The 25,560-nt window shown below is 34.0% G+C and overlaps 3 protein-coding genes across 7 annotated transcripts; all 3 read left to right on the top strand.

Annotated features, from left to right (window-relative positions):
• Positions 1-442: 442 nt before the first annotated feature.
• On the top strand, positions 443-6,326 carry LOC147393666 (membrane steroid-binding protein 1-like). Its single transcript, XM_086455470.1, has 2 exons — positions 443-894; positions 5,773-6,326. Exons 1-2 carry the CDS (start codon positions 590-592, stop codon positions 6,131-6,133), a joined length of 666 nt encoding a protein of 221 aa, XP_086311596.1. The 5' UTR covers positions 443-589; the 3' UTR covers positions 6,134-6,326.
• A 3,802-nt stretch (positions 6,327-10,128) lies between these two features.
• LOC147393667 (uncharacterized) lies at positions 10,129-15,860 on the top strand. Of its 2 annotated transcripts, none has more exons than XM_086456931.1 (3): positions 10,129-10,231; positions 11,694-11,897; positions 15,585-15,860. In XM_086456931.1, exons 2-3 carry the CDS (start codon positions 11,715-11,717, stop codon positions 15,657-15,659), a joined length of 258 nt encoding a protein of 85 aa, XP_086313057.1. In that variant the 5' UTR covers positions 10,129-10,231; positions 11,694-11,714; the 3' UTR covers positions 15,660-15,860. The 2 variants fall into 2 exon arrangements, with proteins under 2 accessions (XP_086313057.1, XP_086313058.1); XM_086456932.1 differs by lacking the exon at positions 10,129-10,231 and adding an exon at positions 11,437-11,552.
• A 3,072-nt stretch (positions 15,861-18,932) lies between these two features.
• LOC147393668 (phosphomannomutase-like) lies at positions 18,933-24,633 on the top strand. 4 transcript variants are annotated; one of them, XM_086456927.1, is made up of 12 exons: positions 18,933-19,079; positions 19,498-19,578; positions 20,496-20,540; positions 20,698-20,764; positions 22,345-22,421; positions 22,701-22,736; positions 23,015-23,070; positions 23,157-23,256; positions 23,356-23,451; positions 23,543-23,632; positions 23,799-23,850; positions 24,390-24,633. In XM_086456927.1, the coding sequence occupies exons 2-12, from the start codon at positions 19,510-19,512 to the stop codon at positions 24,458-24,460; spliced, it is 759 nt and encodes a 252-aa protein (XP_086313053.1). In that variant the 5' UTR covers positions 18,933-19,079; positions 19,498-19,509; the 3' UTR covers positions 24,461-24,633. The 4 variants fall into 4 exon arrangements, with proteins under 4 accessions (XP_086313053.1, XP_086313055.1, XP_086313056.1 ...); XM_086456929.1 differs by lacking the exon at positions 18,933-19,079 and adding an exon at positions 19,178-19,300; XM_086456930.1 differs by lacking the exon at positions 18,933-19,079 and adding an exon at positions 20,299-20,336 and having other exon boundaries at positions 19,307-19,578.
• The last annotated feature ends 927 nt before the right edge of the window (positions 24,634-25,560 follow it).

The raw sequence follows: 25,560 nt of genomic DNA on the forward strand, positions 1-25,560 counted from the left end.
GTTTAGGTGTCAACTATTTGGCCAACACTTTTTATCCTCCATAGGTTAGAAGTTCCGGAATGAGCTTATTTTTTATGAGGATGATAAAATGTTGATAATTTGATTTAAGCACGTGGCAACTCAACTTATTTGACAGGACAAGCTTTGAGAATTGTAGATGTGCTCTCCTTGGGATACACAACATTAGTTCTCCCATAAAAAAGTGTAGTTTTCGATTTCCGAGCCTATTATGTTAGGTAAGTCGATTGAGTATGGCACGTGCCAAAGGCAGATTATCACGATTCGAGGATGATATTGGCCAAATAATGGGCACCCGAATCGAACGGCCCCTAAAAAAAATGATTTTGTGAGCGTAGAACTTGTAAAGAGGGAGAAAAAGTAAGGTTTTAAGAGAGTTTTCTCAAACTTAAGGGAGTATATGTAAATAAAACTAGGGTTTGTGACACGAAAAAAATGCCTGATTATACACGAAACTCTCTAAAATATCATTACGGACAGGGTTCTCGAGCGAACTTATAATTAGACGAAGAAAAGCTTCCGATCTGATCTCGTTCATCTTTTCTGTGTTCTTCAACTCTGTTTGACTCTCATGGCGAATTTACAGCTTTGGGAGACTTTGAAAGAAGCCATTAGAGCGTACACAGGGCTCTCTCCCGCGACCTTCTTCACTGTCTTGGCTTTAGCAGTAGCTTTCTACTATGTTGTCTCTGGTTTGTTTGGATCTTCTGCTTCTTCAAGGCCAAGGGCTTATGAACCAGAGATGGAACCCTTACCTCCTCCAGTTCAGCTTGGAGAGGTCACTGAAGAGGAGTTGAAGGTCTATGATGGATCAGATCCTAAGAAGCCCTTACTCATGGCGATTAAAGGACAGATCTATGATGTTTCACAGAGCAGGTATAATTATTCCCCCCTCCCCCATCCCTTTTTTGCAATTTTTTTTTTTGCTATTTTTAGATATGGGTATGTGGTATGTTAGGTTTTTATGTGATTTTAGGATATGAGGCTTTTTTATTTTTTTATATTTAAATGATGCTTCTGCTTCTACTAACGATGATGATTTTGATTTTTCTTTGCCGATCAACAATATTTTCTCAATTTTTCCTTTTTATTGCTGTTTGTATAGGGCTTAGGGTAGTTCCAGGCACGGATTTATCTGGTTAATCTGGGTTTTCTTTTGTTTTTTCTAATTTTTTTTTTAAAGCTTATGGGTATGTGGTATTTTAGGATTTTGTATGATTTTAGGTGATGGGTTAATAATTTATCATAATTTTTTTACATGGTACTTCTGCAGCTACTAATGATGATGTTTCTATTTTTCTTGGTCGATCAATAAAAAATTATCAATTTTTTTATTTTTTATTTTCATTTTTATTGATGTTTGTACATGGTTTTGGGTGGTTCTAGGAAAGGGGCTCCTGTTTAATTTGGGAATTCTTTTGTTTTTCCTAATTATTTCTGTAGGTTTTTGGGTATTTTTAACTAATGGGTGTGTGGTTTTTATGGAATTGTTAGATGCCTTTTATGTGATTTTAAAATTTAAAATATTGTTTCGGTTTTTAGAGTAAAATCTATGGATGATCCTCGGACTTAGGATTATCTGTTTCTGCCATAGTGAATTTCAGTGTTTATTGCAGGGATCTTGCCTTTCACTACCTGGGTTACTGTTCGCATTAAAAACAGGCTTACTGATCAGGGAAAAAAAACTATCTGGGTGATTGGAGTTAGATAATCTAGGTTCCGAATTGCAGCCCATGTATCCATGTTAGTGTCTTCCCATTTGATTGTGTTAAACAAATGAATCGATGACCAGATCATGGATTGAAGTTGATTTTTTTATTTATTGATCTGCTAGCCTGAGGTTGTACTTCTGTGGTGGGAGGATCGACTAGAATCTAATTTTGTGGTCTGCAATGTTTGGCTATTCAAGTGCTCATATTTTTAAGTTCCAAGCCGCTTTTTTTTTTTTAAATCTTAAAATCCTCATGAAGTAGTTTATGTTTATTTTGATGTGTTGGGGAAAATTATAGAATTTTCTGCCGGCTGGGTCGACCTAGTTGTTCAATTGGAAGGTGGTCCGCTTCGCAAATGTTCAACCTCGCTCTCACCCATAAATGGGTTTTCTTTAGTTTGCTTACATTGTGTTAGGGAGGGGAATATAAATAGATGGTTTCATCAAATATAAGAAAAAGAAAGATGGTTTCTGTATTTTCTACTTCTTTTCCGGTTTCCCACTTTTTCGTGTCGGGTTTTACTTGATTCAGGGAACATAATTGTGCCGCTTAAGCTGCAGATCAGTTCCCTGAAGTTCTTTTCTTTTCTTTCTTTTTTTGTCTCCTTCCAATTAAAGAAATCTATAATATCTAGTAATTGCGTCGATTATCTTCAATTAAGTGCTGATTTAGGCAAAAAAATTAGCAAACACATTCTCTTCCTCGGAGATGTGGTTGTACACCAAAGATTCAAAACCACTCCCCAAGTTTCTATCATCCAAACTGAGTTTTTCAACTGCCGTTTGTTGAGTTTGGAGAAGCACAAATCAACTAACTCTAACAAATAAATCAAGCACATAAATGCACTAGAGGTGTCCTCACACACACGTGACCACAGTCACTCAAGGAAGAAAAAGAGTAGCAAATAATAAGCGAGTTTTCATAAGCAAATAGAAAGTACTTTTAAATAACCCATCAAGCAACCCATGTCTTTTATTTCTATTTCTCTCTACGTGTACACTCCACACTTCAAACTTCATCACTGTGGAGGTTTTTTCAAGCTTCCACTACTCGAGATGAATTTAAGACCTTGATTGTGGTGATGGTAATGGTGATCTTGATTAGAAATCTTCTCTTCGATTCTTCACTAGTTCGGTATGGTAGAAGGTGAGAAGGTAGAAGGAAGAAGCCCAGGTTTGGTGCCTGCCAAGGATCCTTCAAAGATTTTGCAAATCGATCAAGATGAACAAGAAAGAAAGGAGTTTAATGGTGAAGAAGGTGAATGGTAAAAATGCAGAGAGAGTTTTCTTCAGGGTTCTTGAGAATGATTCCTTCAACCCCTCTTTCAGTCTTTGAGAGGGGGTTTTATAGTTCAAACTCAGAGTCATGTATCATCACATGGTTGGTCCAGGTGTAATGCAGTTGGGGGTGAGTTGTGTGGAGGTTGCTTAATCCTCCCTTGGGGTTTGTGCTCATGTCTTATTAATGTTAATATTTGAGTTTGATTAGTAGTATTTCAACACATTTATTGCTGAGTTGGTGTGATTCACTGTTTGAGGGTAGGTGAGTCAGAGAATGTCAATTGTCACACCCATTTCAATCTTTTGATAAGTACTTGTGAATTTCTCGTTAAATGAGAGACTTGGCACATGGGAGAGTTCAAATCACATTTTATTTTCTCTCTTATTAAGGCATGGGCCTTCAGTCTGAGCTCTTACTTTATTGACGTAATTGATATTTTTAAGCTGTTTAAAACCTATTGACCCACAGCCCAGCTTATGTTTTATTTAAACCATCTTCGTATTTCATCCTTTTCACTATTCTTTGCATCTTATGTCCTCCACAGTAAATTTCGATCTAGCTTAGTAAAGATGGTATTGTTCTACTTGTTGTGTTCCGCTTTACTAAAACATTAAATCGTACTTTGTTAAATTCCCATCATCTACATTGATTTTGTGCTTCTACTAATTCCTGATCAATATTTTATCTTGGGACCCACTTAGTAATCAAGACACGTGTCCTTATCTCAATAGTGTGACAAAAATGGTCTCCACAATCATCATTGAAAAAAAAAGCTTTTTGAGTTGAGAAATAATTTATAATTTTGTTTGAAAGAGAACGATCTCATGATCAAACAAAAACTCTAATAAAATCTCCCAACACTACCAAAATTCTACTTCACAATTGAGTAGGTTATGTGAACTTGATTCTCAAGTGACCACTCCCAAACTAAGCAGGTAAAAAGGTAAACAAATCACTCATGGGAGTGGATTCCCCTTAATAAAAAATTGCAGCAACTCAGCTACTTAATATGGGGGAGAGCCTAAGATGATTTTTTTGATAGATGTAATATGAAGAAGTAGAAAATTTAATAGTTGCCTAAGAAACAATTAGCTTAGTGATTTTGAGGATGCCGGGGATCATCACTGATTGTGCAGACCTCACATATCTGCACGAGAATGCTTGGTCGTGTAGTTGAAAATGAAAATATATATTACCTATTATAATGAGAGAAAGCTGAGTAAGTGGTTTGACACCAAAATTTGGAAGATAACAAATGTCCCTACACTTACATTTACCCTTACTATTATCAAGGACATTTTTGTCAATACAAATAAAATTACAATCCCCCAACCTTACAATCTCGTTTAGTTAGTTTGTAAAATTATAAAAATATCTTTTTACTACATTATCTTCAAAATCCCCTTAATATTTAAATTACAAAAAGCCCTTATAAATCTATCTAATGATAAAATATTATGTAAAATTTGATTATCTATTTATTAGAAGATTTTTTAATCATCCATAAATCCTAAATTTTGTAATACTCTTGCGTTTGCACATGGGGCCTTCTAGTAGTCCTCTCTAATTGATGAATTATTAAATATTGAATTATTAGCTTTTCATGTTTCCTATTGTAAGTGGATTTGCATGAATGAAATAAGTTTAGAGTTGTGATATTTATAGTGTATATTCATAACATAATGGTGTGGTAAAATCATTGCCCCAATTTTATCATTATCATATATTTTAGGGTGGGCAAGATCTTAAAGAATATTCTATTATATTAGGTAGAATATTTTCTGCCATGCATCACGATGGGTTGGTTTTGGGAATAAGGGAGGAAGAGTAGTATAAAAGCTATAATTTTTTATCAGGAGTAAATGAGGAACAATTCTGAGTGCGCATCATGTTTAGGAGGCTTATTTATCCTCCAAAGATGGGTTCTTATCATTAAGATATCATAGCTGTTTGTGATACAATAGTGGTGGGAACTAAATAATAAGCATCTTCTTTGGAGTCTGAATTCCATTAGTTGTCGAGAGATGCATAGCATGATCCTATAGATACTAAAGTAGTTGAAGCAGTCTGACTAGCAAAAAGGGCACAGAATAGGAGGCGTTATCATTCGTTTCTAATGTGCCAAAGCTCAATTATTGCTGTACAAATTTGTCAAGCGTGATTTTTCTGAGGTTCGATGGAGAAGATCCCCTTGGTGGGATCTCTAAAGTTGAACACTTCTTCAATTGCAATAAAAAACCCCATAATTAGATGGTTGACTACAGTGGTTCAAATGGGTGGGACAGTAAGACTTCGGTGCAATTGAAGGTATTTATGGATGCATTAATTGCAAAATTTGGACCAATGATAAAAGGCTCGAGAGCCCATTTTCCAAATTTCTAACCTTGTGGATGGGGTTGATGCTAAAAGGGGGAAGGGATATCGGGATCCCAAGTTTGTAGTTGCGTGCATGTAGGACTCTTAAACACCTTTGTTCCTAAATTAAGTAATTATTTATTAGTTTCTTTATCATGTTTCGTAATTTTAACGTAGATTTGCATGTTTATAACAATATCTTCACTTCTTTTAGGATAGACAAGATCTTAGAGAATGCATAGGTGTACCAACCGATTGGTGTAGTAGTGGTCCAGCAACCTGGGTGTGCTCCCCAGGGTCGTGAGATCGAGTCTCCCCACCCGCAACTATACTCGATACACATTTGTGTGGATGAATTTATTTTGCAAATATTTATACTTAGTTGTTATTTCTTTCTTCCTTGCAGGATGTTTTATGGACCTGGTGGGCCATATGCTTTGTTCACTGGAAAGGACGCAAGTAGAGCTCTGGCAAAGATGTCCTTCGAGGATAGCGATTTAACTGGGGATATCTCTGGTCTTGGTCCATTTGAACTCGATGCTCTACAGGACTGGGAATACAAGTTTATGAGCAAGTACGTCAAGGTTGGAACTATTAAGAAAACTATCCCGGTAACTGATGGGCAATCCCCCGCTGAGTCATCTGAGGTCACCGAAAATGTTGCTAAACCTGCCGAAGATGGACCATCGGAGACCGCAGCGGTAGAAAGTGTAGAGGAGCACCAACCTAAAGAAGTTACTGTTGGCGACGATGTTGCGAGAGAGTAAATACTTGTCACTTTGCTGACTACAGCGTACAGAGATATCTGGTAATCCCTTATCAGTGCGTTTAAATATAATCTGTTGTTGTAGGCAGACTTTAGACAACCTGTTTGTTTAATAAGTTACATAAAACATGTTGAACATTGTAGCTCCAAATCTTCAATATCGTGTTACCATAGTTGAAGTGCAGACTTAATCATTAATGTGCCTTGAGAAACCCTTAAAATGGTTTCTTGTTTGTCTTTCTTTGGGTTTGGTTAACATGTGCCCTAAGGGCACACGTTAAAGTGATTAAATACACCTTGTGAATTGATTTCTTATCAAAACTGCCCTCAATCCCTCTCCCCAAATGCTTATTTCCAAGGTGTATTCAACCCACCTTAAAATGTGCCCTTTGGGCACATGTTGACAAAACCCTTTTTCTTTCACTAGAAATGTGGGTTCCCTTTTCCCCTGATTAGCAGCCTTGAGCCCTTTTAATGTTCTTGTATGTGTGTTTGTCTTGTGCGCGTGCGAGCATGGTACTCAAAATTATAATTTTAACTGTGTCCGGACAGTATTTTTGGTAGTGGTATGTGCTTGGCATGTATATTGTGTGTTTGTATGATCCAGATTCCAAATTTCACAATAAGGTTTTGACAATGATGATTCTAGAGCGATGGATTGGGTTGGGGGCTAAGATACCACTTTCAACTTTTTGTGATATCTAAATTTCACTGGTGCAAAGTTTCATATCATCTCGGAATGTTTTGTTCAAGATATTTTTAAATTGGTCAAGATCTGAAAGAAATGTTGACCCCAAAACATCTAATGTTTTGGCGTGTCTCAGTATGTACCATGCTCTCTCACCTAAATTTTTTCGCTCGAGGGGTTTGGTTTAGATATGTTGAACCCTCGAAAATTTCTGTGGTTCACGGAAAACTTCCATGCATACAATCTACCCAAAACACCTGATTTTATCCTCACCAACTTTTACTTACAACTACGGTGCAACTTGGTCCGGTTCAAATCGAGAATCAAAGCAAACCAATGGTTTTGGGTTGGTTTGCTTTGGTTCAGAATAAGTTGTGGTTTGGTTCTGGGTTAAGAAAATGGAGAACCAATCAACTTGGTTCAATTCTCGGTTCAAGACTTGTATAGAACCGAGCTCATAATGACTTAAAACATTTATAATGGTTATTTAGCACATAGATTAATGATTTTATTTTATGAGTAAATGAATGACATTTTTTTATGAATCGATTAATGACTTATTATATAAAATTTCATACTCAGTATTTATTTTCATTAAAAGTATGTTGTTTCCAAGCAGAGTTATAGGACATTGGTAACTCATAGAACCAAGCTGACCATAGATTGGTTTGGGTTGGTTCGGTTCTATGGGCATTTCAGTTCGGTTTTGGTTCTTATTTAGTGGAATTGACCTATATTGGTTCAGTTCCAATTTTGTCACAAATCGAACCAACCTGAACCAAATTGCACCCCTACTTACAACACCCTCAGATGTGTTTATTCTTAACTGATATCATATGAATTAAGGTGCTCTAAAGTAAAAAGGTTGTGGCAATAGAATCTCTCTATTTATTTATTTTTTATATAAGAACCTAATCGATACATCAAATACTTGAGGGTTAATTGTGCGAGTCCCTAGCACTTTCGTATCCTTTTTGACGAGGCCATGCCTTTGTAGCAACCATCACTTTGTTACCTTCTTGACTTCCATGTAATCCTTTTCTAAACCACCCTTTTTATCGACATCCTCAGTAGTCTTTTGCGACCCCTTGATAGTCCTTTCCCCATGTCCCGCTTTCAAAGTTGTAAGACAGGATTCTATTACCATTTAAGAACATAAGAGAAACTCATTTTCTCTCCATTATGTTTGAATTGATCAAAGAGAAATTAGGATAACTTTAAAATTCTAAAATGTTTTAAATGAGATGTAGGGACAGAGTTGAAATTATAAAGGATTTTAAAAGGATTTTTCTTCAAATCTCTCCATTTTTGGAGAGAAAGAAAACCTAGTCGTTCCCCCCCCCCCCCCCCCCCCCTCTTCTCTTCCTACTTAACAATCCAAGCAAGAAAAAAAAAGGGGAGAGACTATTTATCTTCTCTTTTTTTCTCTCAATTTCTCTCAATTCAAACACAATGTGGGTTTTAAGAATTTTTTTCAAAAAATTATATCTTCACAAATCTTAATTATTTCTTTGATTAATTTCATTTATTTCTTCTCATAGAGATAGAAGTTGAAACAACAAAACAATGAGAACATGCACAAATTATGTCTTCAAAAAATCCATAAAGATAAGATAATTTTGGAGATAAATCCAAGGCTTTTGCTAAGATCTAGAAGAATGGGAGTGTTTCAGAAAGTATTTCTGTGTCTCATGTTTTTTTCCAATCGAAGGGAAACCTTCACTTGGGAGTAGATCCTCTATTATACCTTTTTCCTGTTGTACCCTGTAGTACTTTCCGTATGATATGGTTGAGAGGCAAAAATACCACATCAGGGAGTGTGAGAATTTGCTATTAAGAAATTTCTGTCCTTACCAATGGCATGACATTACAGGCAAGCATGATTGGTAAATGGAGAGAGAATTTTGGAGTTTGTAATGCTTTTTTTAGTACACGTGGTGCCATGCCATTGGTTCATCAGCTTAGCACATAAATTTCTTAACAATAAATCCGTACTCCATATATCAAGTCTAGTATTTATGGTTTAGATTAGATTTGAAAATAAAAAATAAAATATATAAAACGAGTCATACTGGAGTGAACTCAAGTTGGAACCTCATATCACACTTCTTGACGTGAAAGTGGATAGGAACCATAGATGCTTTTTCACTTGTAACTCGATGAACATCTATGAATCCCATACACTTTCACTTCAAGAAGTGTGATATGCGGTTTCAACCTGAGGTCACTTCAGCATTATTCATAAAAGAAAAATTGTTTTTGAACTTGATTGAAGGTTTCTAAAATGGACGGTAACTGAACTTTCATATTTAGACGGTCAGATTTTATTGTTTTGTTGATGTGGCACTCTCTCAACCGTGAAAAAAGTACCATAGGGGGATCCATTCCCACTTTACTTTGATACAAATCTAACAAATATATCACAAGCACAAAGGCATTAATAATTCACAAAGTAAGTCCATTTTTATCTTTGAGGTAGGGATGTCAATGGGTTGATTCCTAGGAAAATTAGAATCATAATCACTAAAATTTTTCGATATCAATTTTTATTGGTTTTGATGTCGATTCTAAAATACGTGGAATTATTACCTAAACCGCCAAGAATCACACATACACATTGGTTTCAATTCTCAAGAATTGAATGGAAAAAATATATTTTAAAATCATTATATTTCCTTTTAAAAAATAACATATTATTTACAAATATCAACTTAATTATAATTTGTTCTACTAAAAATATGATTCAATGATATTTTTTTCAAAAAATAAAATTCATCTTCTTTACAAATAATAAACTTTAAGAAGAGATAACTTGTTTTAAACTTCAATGTTTAGTTTATATGAAAAATTGAAGAATTTTATATAATATAAGTTAATTTTAAAATATAAGGAAACTTTAAATTACATATAACATAAAAAATAAATTACAAAATAATCAATTCCAAGTACTTGCGGGTACCCATTGGATAGAACCTAATGATTATAATTCCTATCGATTTGATTCCATATTAAACCCAGCTCTATTGGTTCCGGTTCGATTCCCCCATTGACACCCCTACTTTAAGGTCATAACATTTTTCTCAAAATTTTTTTATCTTCAAACCTTTATTTATTTAGCAATAATTATTCTCATTGAGTCATAGAAGTCGAAACCATAGAAAAATGGAAGTCTTTAGCCATGAGAATATGCACAAATTTTCTCTTAAAAAAATATTAATAAGAAAGGGGTATCTTGGACATTTTCTAGTAGCCTCTCAAGAAGACCGGATTCAAAGAGTATGCCATCACTTTCAAAATCCTGGGGTACCTACAGTGTATCTACCAAGGGGGGTATATCTAATTATCATTTTTTTCTTCGTCAAAAACTATAACCCGAGAGTTATTTCGTCACTCTGCGTTTGGGCGAGTAAGGTAAGCGTCTTGTTCTTTAATTTTTTTGGCTTATGGATCGAACAACAATCGTCTTTATTTTTGTGGTTATTCTATAAATCAAACAACGATCGAACGATTAGGGTTCGATTGGGGCTTTAATATACCTTCAATACCCCAAATAGAACATAAATCAGTAAATTAGGGTTCTCTTAGGGGTTTTTTTTTTTTTTTTTTTTAATAGCTTAAAAAAAAACCCTAATTGAACCATTTTAAATTGTTAATTACCTTTTCCTTTTTAATTTATAGCAGAATCTGAATTTCCTTCCGTGTCTAGAAACAATGATTGTAGTGAAATATTAATAATTTTTCCAACAACAAGACAACAGTTGTGTAATATTTGCCAAAAAAAAAAAAACTAAAATTGATATTTTTAGGTAACAAAATGTTTATATAGTATGCACATTGAAATGTTGCTAAGCTTAAACACTCCTCAAGTTCTTGAGTTCTTGCAGTTGTACATTTTGTTACTTGTCAAGAGAATTTTTAAATAAAATATTATTTATATTTATATTTATGATAGATTGATTATTTCAAATGTATCAATGAATTTAGCCAAGGGTACTTATATTTTAAAAATACTTGTTTTTTTGTTATAATTTGGATTAATACATCTAGAACATCTCATTTATATTGATCAAGAACATTTTAAAATCTCAAAAATTGTTAATATTACTAAAAAAAAAATGCTGAAACTAATTCAAATCCATGGTTTTGATCAAATTATATTTAAATAAAAGGATCAAATTGATTTACAAACGGGTCCATAAGGTGACAAATTTGCATTGGAAAACTTACTTGATGGCTTAGTCCCGTCATACTCTTCCAAGTTAACTTGGATTCATCCAAGTTTTAAAACCATGACTTTTATACCTATTTATATCATGTGTAATAGTTTTGGAGAGTTTCTATTGACACCCCAACTTTTACTTATTACACCCCAATATCCTAAATTATTTATCACACGCCAATTCAAGATTAGAACACACACTTCAAACGTTACAAAGGTTTGGCTCAAATTATAATCTCAACTTTACAAAACATTATAGTACTTATTCAAACAATTTCAGTAATTGTTTACAATTATAATTAGGCTCATATAAAATCCTAAACCCAAAATAAAAATCTAGCAAAAAAAAAATACTAGAGCTTCTATTGTTATCCCAAGTTTTACTTATTCTCAACCATTCACTTATTTTCTTTATTTTTAATTGGTGTGTAATAATTAAAAGCGAGGTGCCAATAGAGCTCTCATGTAAGAGACTTGATAAGAGCTCATTGTTGTCCTCAAATTCTCACTAGGGTAACGTAACATCGCTTTTTTTCCCTTCATTTTAGTTTTCTTTGAAAGCCTCAATTTCCCCTTCGTAGCTTCAAATGATATAAATATCTCTGATTGATTAATTAGGATTTTTCTAAGCTAACTTCTGATCTACATTTGCAGTTAAAGAAGAATAGAGAATTAATGGGAGGAGGAGGAGAGCATGGACACGTGGAGGGATCTCATGGAGATTTCAGAACAAAGGTGTGGACTCTGACTGGAGGCCCAAATTGTAGGCCCAAGCATTGGAAGCGAAACACTGCTATCGCCATGGCTGGCATCATCCTCATCTGCATCCCCATTGCCATGAAATCTGCAGAGCTCGAGGTTTGGATTTCAATTCTCTTCATATTTTTTCTAATTCTCATGGAAATATCTGAAATTTGATGCTTTGCTAAACCTAAATGTGGATTATGGGTTTTGATTGTTAATTATGTAAGTGTAATTCGGTGTTATATTCATGAATTGCAGTGTAATAATCATTTTTTTTTTCGAGAGCTGCTATTGGCACCCCAACTTTTACTTATTACACCCCAATTAAAAAAAAAAAATAGATCAATGCTGAGAATAAGTAAAAGTTGGAGTGCCAATAGAAACTTTATCTCTTTTTTTGTTTAGATATCTATTTGTTAGATTTAAGATTTTATATGAGCCTAATCCTAATTGTAAACAACTATTGAAGTTGTTTTGAATGTGTTATGATGCTTTGTAGTGTTGAACTAATAACTTGAACCAAGCTTTTGTAGTGTTTGAATGGTGTGTTTTAATCTTTAATTAGGGTGATAAATAATTTAAGAAATTGGGGTGTAATTAGTAAAAGTTGGGGTGCCACCAGCTCCCCCCTGTTATGTATTATTGTTTTTGGATTCAAGCACTTTTATTAATAGAGTGAAGGGTTTTTCATTGTAGTATTTATCACTGGATTTTTGTTGGTTTTGATGCACATGGTTCCATCTATCAATCTCTTCAACATAAAAAGGGAAATTTTTTATGATATGAACCTAATGAATGCACCAAAACCACCTAGGTGTTAATGGTATGAAAAGTTGAGCCGTCATCTCTTTGGGCCGTAACACACCGCCAGACTCTGCAGCTGCTGTCCATGCAGCAGCCTACTTTGTGGCGTGTTTTCATGCTAATCTCCTTCTTTTGTGGATCTAAAAAAAAAAATTTCCTTCTTTCGTCCTTTCCTCATGTCGCTGCTTCCGAGAATTGAACCCGAAACATGGTGTTTGCTCTGATATTATTTCATATGATCTGATCCTAACCAATGCACCAAAAGCATCTAGGTGTTAAATGGTGCCGAAAGTTGGATCCTTATTTCTTCGGGTCATAACATCTTAATAGAGGATCAATGCTTGTTTGATCGAGAAGCACCAGTTGATGTTTCAGTGCAGCTAGTGGTGCTTTTTGGATATAGTGAAGAAACAAATGCTTTGGGTTGACAATATTCTCCATGTACATCTGATGTGAAACAATAGAGGATAATGTGTGGATCCTATCTTCTTGCACATAAAATACAACTATAGAAGTGTAGAAACCAATGAAAAAGGATGCATGTAAATAGTGGATAGAATCTGAGTATGTTTTGTGAGCCCTGGCCCTTTGCGTGAGAACAACATAAGGACAACTATTTCTGTTTCAAGTTATTCATATACTCTAATTTATAATGTGTTTATAAGTGTCGTTATGATGGTGCAATTGTGAATGATTTAGAATGAGGGAAACAGTATGTGCCATAAGAAAGTTGACTACTGTACTTAGAATATTTTGTGTGACAATATAATTGAATTTACTCCAAAACTTAAAATTAGTTGGTTTATCATTATGCTCTTTTAATAGCCTATATGGTCTCTTGATATACAGTGCAAGTGTGCATGAAGTTGAGCAATTTTTCTAAACGACCACGCAAAATCATCATACTTCCCTTTATTGTCTTATTAGTTGTATGTTTGGAAGAAAGAAATAAATGATTGAGATATCTATGGGCTATTACTAAAAAATACTGTTGCGAATAAGCAAGGGTTTGATTTAGTATATAGGGAGTGGAATTGCACCATAACACATTTTTTTCCACTTTTATCTATAAAGAATTTATTAGAGAGAGAAAACCCTCTAATCATTTAAGATGATCACTTCCCAACACCCTAAGTGAGGTAATGAACCCCCATCACACCCTAGAAAATACCATTGTTAAGACCAACAATGGGATGAATTGGTCTTAATCACTTGATTTCGATTTGTGCTCAATGTAATAACAGAGAGAATTAAACAAACATAAATGATAACATAACGTTTTGATTTGTGCTCAGGGAAACATCCTGAAAGCCTATCAGGCTTAGAGATAGTTAGATGAGAGAGAGATATACACTGAGAAGTCAAGCTCGACCATTACTAAATACACACAAAACTTGTAGCAATTTGGGAGATCCTCTTGGCTGTTGCAGAGGCATCTTTCCTTCATTGCATAATCCGAGAATCAGAACTTGGAAGATTGTATTTTTGTTATTTGGGCAATTTCCAAATTCAGTTATTCATTATCTAACAGGCATTCTCAACACCTACACCTTTCAAAAATAGAATTGATTGACGTACCTTCTTAGATTTGCATGATTGGCTCTTTTTTATAGCTATTTACATTCCAAAAAGGATCATGAGACTAATAAACCTATGGAATTCTAAAGCCCACAAGCATATCTGAAACTAGGCATGGAGGTTCAAATAAATCCCATAACTAATGCATTCTTTGTCTGTGGTTTTGATGTTACAAGATAAATTCTTAACAACATTTATGTTGCATAATGAAACATAATACTTTTTTTTTTTTTCACTTTTATGTGTAAAGAAATTATCAGAGAAAGAACCCCCTTCTAGCACATTAATTTAGGGCCTGAACTCCCCACCGTGGTGTGTGGTGTTGTAGTTGCCTGGGTACTTCTCAACAAATGAAATAATCATATACATTGTTTTATTGGAGTAAGTACTTATAAAAACAAAAAAAATTGGAGTAAGTGTGCGCATTTTTCACACAACGCCTTCAAGAAGCTTAAACTTGTACACATATACTGCAATATGAGGTTTTGGTTAGTTATTTAATTTAGACATAAAAAGGGAAGAGATGTATAAGAAGTACAAGAAAACATTTTCATTCACTATAAAGTTATCAAACATTGACTGCTGTGTTCGACACTTCGTTAAATTAATGTAAAGAGGATTGGAACACAACAATCCTCTTCTAGAGTCCATTTCGTAAACTGAATTATGAATTAAGGGTGATACTGCCTCAAATGTCAAAATGTGTCTTGGATCTGTTGAAAGCCTTATTTGAACAAATCATCATCATGTTCATCAAAGCCTTGTCCCAAAAATTAGGGGTTGGCTGAACAAATTGTATTCCTCTAATAATCTGAATCTGTTAATTTAAATGTGTTCATATCCGCTCTGACTACCTCCATCGAATTTTTTTTTGGTCCTCTCTTTCTCTTTAGAGCCTCTCCAACTTGCAGTTTTTGTTGATATTAGTAAATGTGTCAATACACGTCTGACACAGCTGAAAACTCTTTAAACTGTTTTGCCATTGTTACATAGCTTTTGTCCAAAACTCCAATGATGCAGAAGTTTTACATGAATAAAAAAGGGGAAATTTCCAAATTAGTCATCAATCTACCAATGGGTTAGCCTGCGTTAATTCATGTGCTATCTAAATCTATGCCCAATTGACTCGTATCTTTAAGAAAACCATCTATGGTTCCTACACATTTTCACGTCAGGATGTGCGATATGAGGTACAATCTTGAGGTCACTTCAGCATTATTCAATCAAATAGATTAGTATCTTATGCTTGTTGTCAAATTGTGTATTTAACATACCCGGCACTTAACCACTTTTCCTTGTGTAAATTGTTTAATTTAGTAAAATTATTATGATTTTTTTTCCTTGCACATGACTGTGTATCATACATTGTTACGAGTGCTTCGGAACTAACAAGGCTCTCTCTCTTTTTTTTCTTGGCAGCAACGGCCTTTTATGCCTGCTCGGCCAATTCCTTCACAACTCTGGTGCAAGAATTTTGGTAAGAAGGATTACTGATTGTGATGATGCCTTTAATAATCAAACTGCTTCTACAACTATGAAGTATTCTTAATGGTGTTTTATTTACTTGTCAATGGAGTTGAATCTGTTATGGATGTGTTTTCAGTACTGATTGTGCCTATTTGAGTTGGATTGATCTGTTAGGACAATTGCATCCTCTGATTATATGGATTTTATTGAAATAAGTTTTGGACTATCTATCCTCATTTGAATTGCTCATCATATTTCTTTATTGTTTCTAGATTACTACATTTGATTCCAAACTTGAAAGGCACTCTCGAAGGGTTTTTTTTCTTCTTTCAAGTAGGGAATTTTTTTACCTAGTTCTAGTCACATTCTTCCTTAAAGTCAAACCAACTCTCTCCAAACCTCTCTCAAATTAGTACAAATTTTCCCTAAACAAACCTATTACTAATTTATTTTTTGTTCTTGTTTTTTAAAATGAAAGCATCCCACAATTACAATAGATTGAGAATTTCATAAAATTCTCAGAACTGAATTAGGGACCAGCCAATTAATTCGATGCATTAATCAATGGTTTATTGATTGATGGTAAAAAGTTTCTACCCTTCAATCTCAATGTTTTATTATCTCAAGAACAAGATAGGGTATTTTACGGGTTGAAGATGATGGGTTTTAGTAAGAAATTCCAAACATCATTTTTTATTTCCCAAAATTTTCTTGAATTTTTTACTAAGCTTTTGCGAATTTATTTGAATTGAAGCCCCACTGAATAATTATCGAATCCGAACTTTGTTGCAATGATGATAATTGTATTAAAAAAAGCATATTGCCACAAGGATTATGTTATCTGTATTTTCTAAAATCAAGTCAAGTATTTTTTTTTAATGAATAAAAAATAATTATATAAGATGATCTTGTTGATCCTTTTTGTGTTTTTTTTTTAGAGGGAGAGTTAAAAAAGAAATAATAAAAATAAAAAAGAAGGAAAAAAGTAGTATCAACCATAATTTTCATGTTTGCTTTACAAAGTGTAATTTTAATTATTTAATTGAAAAAGAGAATCATTTTTAAAAATAAGTACTATTTTAATGATATTGGATATTATCAACACAGTTGGATAAAATATTTATCTATTTTATAATTATAATATATTCAAGTGTTAATTTTATAATTTTAAGATAAATTATTTTGTTTGATGGAGAATATATAACAAATTGAAAAAGTAAGGTTTGAAGACATTTGTTTAAACTTGTAAGTGTGAGGGAGAATATACACAGAGAACTTGGATTTGACCATTTATGCGGCAGCCCAATCAAGGATCACCACGTGTTCCTAACCATACAAAAGTGGGGCCCATCATATTTTTTTAGCCTTTATTATTCATGAGTATTGATAACCTAACACCCATCACATGACATACTCAAAATACTTTACCGGCATCTCATAACCATAGATTTGCAATTGTGTATCCCAAGGCATAAAGATTATGATTCTAGCATATGCCACACAATCAGGAGAGTATTATGAGTATGTCATGTGGGAAGTCCGGTTATCACGACTCATTATTCATAGATTTTTCCATTGAAAATAATCTCTAATAAAAAAAGATTCGTGATAATCTGACACCCCCATGAGGAATATTCAACTTCAAGATTCAAAAAAGATAAATCCTGTTGACATTGTGAAGCTATAAAATCCCTGGTCTTTCAAGACAACGACACGTGTCCACAACAAAGTGCTTAACTTAGTAAGGGTCAAAGTCTAACTTAATAATCTATATTGCTTTGATAAGGTTCCGAATAGGGATACAACATTAGCTCGAGGGGAACATGATTCCTTAAACAAATAGAGTTCTAATCCTAGAATTCTTGAGATTTGAGTGCCTCAACCCGAGAAGGATTCCTAGGTAGAAGATTTCATACGAATCAAATCCCTAAATAAAAAGGGATTAGGGGGGAAACGTATAAAGGGAGAAGTTTTTCCTTATAAATAAGGGGAGGACAACACACATAAAGGTATGAAAAATTCTTACTCTAAAACTCTTATATATTTTCATTATGTGACTTGACTTTAGCATTGGAGGTTCTGTGGAATATGGAACAAAGAGATCTCCAAAGAACTGAAGGTTGATCCCAGAAAAGCTCAGGTGGTCCCAAAAAACACATCTATAATAATCATCATTGAATCCTTTCAATCACAAATCTTGCTAATCTCATTTAAAATGCAACCACAAAGTCTAAAATTTATACCCTCTAAATGGAGGTTAAGAGTAGCATATTATCCCATTACAAAGTTATTCAAATGACAACTCACGAGGCCAATTACTATGTTTTTTTAGAGTAATATATTATATGGTTTCCAGACTTCTGATGTTTCCAAACTTCAGAAGTGTTACCAAACACAACCTAACCTAATAAGAAACGAGTTAAAAGGTTTCTGAACATTATTTATTTTTTCTTTTTTAATTAAAGAGATTCATGAAAATGATCTTTGTTTATTTATAGAATTTTTTTTTTATAAATATTAGAAATTATAATTTTAGATAACTTCAAGACCATATTACTAGATTTTCTATTTCTTTTGCTTTCTATATGATCTTTAGTAGCTTTAACTTGTCAAAATTGAGAGAGAGAGAAAAAAAATCAATGGTTTTTTTTTAATGAATTTTTTTATAATGTCTTGAAGTGGGTAAAAATAAATTAGAATTTTAGACAATTTCAAGGCCAATCTACTAGATTTCCTAATTCTTTCAATGATTATAGTAGTTCTAATTTATATAAATTCATAAATAAATAAAAAGATTGGATCTTTTTCTTTTTTACTGAATTTTGTGTTAGACTTTTTTCTTGGAGTTGGTAAAAGATAAATATATAAATATATATATATATATTCAATATTTCAAAGATCATCAAGGTCATTCTATGCTAGGTTTTTATTTCCTTTGTGGGGAGTGAGAGGTACAAGTAAAATCGATTTGGGATTTCCTTTGTTTGGAGTGACACGAGAATGAGTATGATGTGACAAATACATCTCGAGATTTGTGGTTGGAATCCCGATGCTTCTCTCCCATGAATGACCGTGGGAGAGTCGAACTCATTTTTTTGGATCCATTCATGATAGTTCTTCAACTCTAAGTACCAAATCGGATATTATTGAATATTTGTGGATTCAAATTCGAATCTGAATATCTTATATTCGATTTGATTAGAATCTGTTGACGTGGCGATCAAACAAGCGTTGGGAGGCAATTAGCTATCTGATTCCGTGGAGCATAGGATACAATATCTAATTCTTGATCTGAGACTTCCCACTCGAAGATTTATTTTTTACCCCGGGAACTCCCAAAATTTTATTTTATTTTTTACTTTTTTTTTTTTTCCTTCGAAGGTCCGCAACGGTCTCCGTCTGCTTCAAATTTTAGTTCAGAAAACTCAACTTCCGAGATTTTTACAGGTAAAATTGCTTAATTCTCAAGATCTAAAGTTGTAATTAAGCTTTTAACCTAATCCAAGGTTTCTTCTTCGTTCATAATTGTTCTTTTTTATCTTTTCGTTTCCGAGTTCAATTGAGGTAAAAGTGAGAATCAAATTCGTCTTTTTTGCTATAAAATAGAAGCTGGATTGATCATCTACTCGGTATCTGCTAAACGAGAGAGCTCGGCCTTGTCCTAATTGGTGATGGACTTTGTCCATACTAATCAAATCGAACTCGAAATCGTTTTTAATTAAGATTTGGCTCAAATTTAGCTTTCTATACTTTCGAATTGGCTATTTTTTCTTCAAAAAATTAATCTTGTTGGCTGTTAAGTTTCTGAGTTTTAGAAGAATTTGATAATGTAGGAACTTTGATAATTTTGTGAATGTGGTTGTAGAAATTCTTGATAATGACCTCGAAGAAGTTGGGTTTGATTGCTTTATTTGATCTTGATGGGACACTTACAGCTCCAAGAAAGGTACTTGGCTTTATGCTCCAATTTTTCATTTTCGCCCCTGCATGGAAGCTTAGAATTTTTATTTTTTTTCCTTAAAATTGTTTCCTTAGAAACAAATTTATTGTGTTATAAATTTTATATGTTTATAAATTTCTTCTTATGGAATTTTTTTTAAATTTATTGTAAGTTCTCTATTTTTTTCCCATTTATATCTCCATATTGTCTGGATCTACATCATAGTAACAAGGTTTGGATTTGATAATTTTTTGGTAGGGGTTCAATTTAGTTCATTCGGAGATTTTTTCTAAAACCCATCATCTTTTTCCGCCCTAAAATCCCTATTTTGTTCTTGAGATTTGACTGTTGAAGAAAATAAAAATTTTACCGGGAAAGGTAAAAATGCTACCATATTTGACGATTAATCAATAAACCACTGATTAATTCCTCAATTTTCTAATTCAATTGATTAATCCCTTATTCTGAGAATTTTATGAATTTTTGGAAAATTTCGTGACTATGATCCACAGTCACTCACTGTTATAGAAATCCTAACCACTTACAATGGAGGTTTAGTGGGTCAGTAAGTTCTGATTCGATGATGGAGTTGGACGTGTCTAATCAGTCAATGTAAACCTCAGCTAGTTTTGATGCATGTTTTTTTTACTTAGATGTGTTATCTAAGACCAAACTTGTGATCTTTGTCATAGTAGTTGTACAGCTCATCAACCAATTGTAATTCAGGTTGATGCCTCAAACTGAGCTAGTTAAGCATTAGACAGGTAGAGAAGTTCTCTTTTGGCTGATTTTACAGACAACCAATTTTGCCTTTTGTTCTCAAGTTAGGTCAATCATGGGTCAATTCACCTGACTTAGCTTTATAAATCGTTGAAATCTAGTTTATGCTATTGCTTTATCTTATATAGCTTGTCCCATTGCAGGAAGCGACTCCAAAGATGTTAGAATTCATGCGGAACCTTCGGAAGGTACTTGATTGCGTAATTCTGTCTATCTTCCATTTTTCACCGCAGCAATAGTGTAATTTTGATACTGAGATGCTTCTGATGCTTCTTTTGAATTTGGCTCCCTTTTTGCATGACCCAACACATTCTTTTAAATTTTACTAGTTTTTTAAATCTTCAGGTTGTTACGGTTGGTGTTGTTGGAGGATCTGATCTTGTTAAGATATCAAAGCAGCTTGGGAAATCAGGTTTGCTTTTCCTAGACCTTGGCTTTCACATGTAATGGAAGGAACTTGGATAATGTTTTATTTTTTTTAGTAGAAAATATAGATATTACTATCTCCTAGTTGCCTCAGCATGCTCTGTAATTAAAATTTACCATTTGATTTCATAGTTATAGCTTTATTCCTCATGTGGAAAAGATGAGATTTGTTCTACATTTTGAATCTTGGGAGATTGCACAAGTGATGTAGTTTTTCTGTCCCCACTAACATTTTTCCTGTTCAAAGATTGGATTTTTGTGAAAGTACCATGAATGATTTTTATCAATTTAAGATAAAAGAATGAGGGAGAGTAAACAAAGTGACCTGCTGTGTTGGAAGAAGAGTTCTTGTCTGTACTAGTAATTTTTCCTTTATAGACTCTGTGTTTGTGAAAATGGATGCTTAAAAGACATATTTTTGTGGAATATGTGGACCATGTGCTAATATTGTAGAGTTTGTTTGCTTCTTACATGCTTTGGCATGGATGTGCCCACCCCGGCCCCTAAATTGGGAAAAAGATATAGCCTGAAAGAGCGAGAATTTGCATTTCATAATTATTAAATTAGTTCAATTTGAAAAACACTGAAAATAATAAAGGAAGATACACACCTGCAAACCTCAAATAAAACAAAAAAAAAATAAATAAATACGGAGCTCCTCGCATCTGTGAGTACTCGGAAAATGCTATCCTTGAGCACAATACCTCAATCAATGTCTCATGTCTCATGTCAGTGGGTCCTGACCCACCACTGAATGGGTTTCACCTAGGATACTCCCAAGGTCAATAATAAACATGATTGAATATTTTTTATCATTTGAACTATAGATCTTTTTATTGAATTAGTTGTACCGTCTGGAGGAATAGAGTGAAATTGAATATTTAAGATAGTCCAACCATACTGACTTTTGGTCCTGTAGATCTGTTCAGTAGTACATGCTAAATTTTTTAGTTTGCTACCCTTTGCATTCAAAACATGTGTCCATATATTGTGCTTAAGGGCATTCATTAGATTCCAGGTACATAGATTCTGAATTTCCCAAAAGGGAAAAACTGAGAGTCCCAATTCAGCTAAATTCTGATATTCTTCATCTAGTTTGTGTTTAATATAAGAAGGAAAGCGCTTTGGCTAAGGAAAGCGCTTTGGCTAAGGAAAGCGTTACTACAGGCAAGGATGTTAAATGAATTGCAAGAGTTTATTGGCTGAAACAGACCACAATGTTGGATTTCATGTTTTTTCTCCACAAGCCATTGACAAAACTAATATTAAAACCATTAAGTAGCCTCAAATTCTAAAATTTCAATCTTTTACTGAGTCGTACCATTTAAAGTATTCTTTTATAGTTGAATTGCAAATCATTTTCTATGGTATTCAACTCAACCTATTTAAAGATGTTATATTCTACCCTTCTATGGGTTTTTTCATATAGTTTCTACTTGTAGACATGTCAATGGGCACTACTAGGTAGGTAATCACTCCATCAGTCGGACTTCTCAAGAATCTTCGAGTAACTTCTGATCTCATTGTAAGGTCTGACATCTGTGGATCCTTGTTTCGTCCTTCCAGTTATCAATGATTATGATTATGTCTTTTCTGAAAATGGTCTTGTGGCTCACAAAGATGGGAAGCTTATTGGCACGCAGGTATAATTTTTTTCCTGTTTATGCGATAGAAAATCAAGAAATTTTCTAGCCTCAAAATAGTTTGTAAATTTGTATTTTTCTCCAATTAGTTCTGTTAGAGAACTTCGTTGGGAGTTGAGTAATGTAGTCTGACTCCCCGGCGTGTAGGTTTCGGATTCATGGTTTATCCCATAATTAAAGCTTGGAGTTCTTAAGCCCCACAACCTAGTTCAATTATTTATGGTCATATGTGTTTCTTATCCTTTTAATGGTCTCACGGTTTTCTCTTTGTATCACCAGAGCTTGAAGTCATTTCTTGGAGAAGAACAACTCAAGGTAAGACCTTACCTTCTGCTTCCCTCCTATCACTCGTAAGAGTACTCTTATTTAGAGGTAATCCAAGTTACCACTCCATTAGAACCTGAGGTTCTACAAAAGGTAGAAAGGAGGGACATTATTTGTTCAACTGACACCAAACTTCCTAGTTAATATATGGTGAATGGTCCGTCCCATCTAAGGATAAAGAAAACAAATTGTGGGCCTCCTCTTCCAAGAATTTACTTATTATTTCTCTTTGTAGATACTGTTGTAACGGATCAAAAATGCTTGTGCAGGAATTTATTAATTTTACACTTCATTATATTGCTGACTTGGATATTCCCATAAAAAGGTTAGTGAATACTGAAGTGCTCGTCTATGGTAATGTTAAAACAAACTTAAAGAAAACAATCCTTTATCTTTTAATTGCTTCTCTAGGGGTACGTTCATAGAGTTCCGAAGTGGGATGCTTAATGTATCGCCTATTGGGCAAAATTGCAGTCAAGAGGAACGGGATGACTTTGTACAGTATGAAAAGGTATATATTTGATGTTGTTGCTGATGTATACGTTTTTTGAAATCTACTATGGTATTTTTCATCAGATACTGATATATTTGTTTAAAAAAACAAAATCAGGTTCACAACATTCGCTCAAAAATGGTCTCTCTGCTTCGAGAGAAGTTTGCACACTTAAACCTGACATTTTCTATTGGAGGACAGATAAGCTTTGATGTGAGTGAGTTATAACCTGAGTTTATGTGTTGGTGGCCTTGAATTATTGAATGAAACACCATATTTTTTCCTTGCATAACGCTTGTAACAGGTATTCCCTCAAGGTTGGGACAAAACATATTGCCTCAAATACCTTGATGATTTTCATGAAATCCACTTCTTTGGTGACAAAACGTACAAGGTAACCCATTTTAACTCTACTAGCTTCACCTTTTTCATCATTCCCTCCCTTGCATCACATGTCCTCTTTCACCATATCTTTGGTGACAAAAGTTACAATGCAATTTCTATCTGCACATGTTCCTTGAATCTAAAATAAGATTTTCTGTTTTCTTTTGTTTGAATAGGGAGGAAATGATTATGAGATTTATGAATCGGAACGAACAGTGGGACACACAGGTAATCTCAAATCCATATTCCATTCCATGTAATAGATAGTAGGTATGCTTTTATGTTTGCTGGTAGGATTGTGTCAAGAGAGCTTTTATTGCCACACCAACTTTTGCTAAGGCCACCCCAAAACATGTGCTAATTCTTTGGTGATTTACATATGAATTGGGGTGGCATTAGCAAAAGTTGATGTGGCAATAGAATCTCTCTCTATCTCTTGTGTCAGATATGCTTTTATGTTCACTATTCATGTACTGTAAACACACCTCATACCCCCCTCCCGCCTAACTCTTTTCACTTTTGCGTCAATGGAGACAGACGAACAAGAATATGGGTATCTTACTAAGCATATCAACGAACTATGTAAATCTGGACAATTTTAGAATACTCAAACCCAAACCCTAACAACTCATACTCAGCTATGCGGCATTGATGGTTCAAGTTTTTTGTGTATTTAGTTTCTCTTTGGCTAATTCATTGCCTTTTTTTTCTTAATTTCCTATTGGAATATTAAATTGATTTTAGCTTTATTTTCTTTTCATTTACAGTCACCAGCCCTGAGGATACAGCAGCACAATGTACATCTCTCTTCCTTACCAAGCAAGGAGGAGACCCTTGAATTCTGCTCAAATAGGTCATTCTGAGCTCAAAATTATATATTATTTATAAAATAAATGTTTAAGCAGAGATTATCAATCTTAAACAAGTTAATCATTCTAAATAGAACCCAATATCCTTCCACATTTTGTATTAAAGAGAGATTATTATTATTTAATTGTCATTTTTTACTCACTCTTAGCTGTCTAGAAAAGTAATATATACTTATCCTTGAGATATTAAAATACTCTAAACTATGAAATCTCCATGATTACTTACTAAATTAGTCATGAATATCACATTTTGTTGGGTGTACATGGATAATATTTTGGACCATCTAATCGAACATTTCTCAACATGAAGATCACCTTCACAAAAATGTGTACAACATACCTTTACTAACTATTGTTTTTGGATTCAAGCACTTTTATTAATAGAGTGAAGGGTTTTTCATTATAGTATTTATCACTGGATTTTTGTTGGTTTTGATGCACATGGTTCCATCTATCAATCTCTTCAACATAAAAAGGGAAATTTTTTATGATATGAACCTAACGAATGCACCAAAACCACCTAGGTGTTAATGGTATGAAAAGTTGAGCCGTCATCTCTTTGGGCCGTAACACACCGCCAGACTCTGCAGCTGCTGTCCATGCGGCAGCCTAATTTGTGGCTGTTTTCATGCTAATTTCCTTCTTTTGTCCTTTCCTCATGTCGCTGCTTCCAAGAATCGAACCCGAAACATGGTGTTTGCTCTGATATTATTTGATATGATCTGATCCTAACCAATGCACCAAAAGCATCTAGGTGTTAAATGGTGCCGAAAGTTGGATCCTTATTTCTTCGGGTCATAACATCTTAATAGAGGATCAATGCTTGTTTGATAGAGAAGCACCAGTTGACCTTTCAGTGCAGCTAGTGGTGCTTTGTGGATATAATGAAGAAACAAATGCTTTGGGTTGACAATATTCTCCATGTACATCTGATGTGAAACAATAGAGGATAATGTGTGCATCCTATCTTCTTGCACATAAAATACAACTATAGAAGTGTAGAAACCAATGAAAAAGGATGCATGTAAATAGTGGATAGAATCTGAGTATGTTTTGTGAGCCCTGGCCC

Source organism: Akebia trifoliata, chromosome 10 (assembly GCF_017979445.1).
Source record: "Akebia trifoliata isolate Shusen 1 chromosome 10, ASM1797944v1, whole genome shotgun sequence".
Classification (NCBI taxonomy): Eukaryota; Viridiplantae; Streptophyta; class Magnoliopsida; order Ranunculales; family Lardizabalaceae; genus Akebia; species Akebia trifoliata.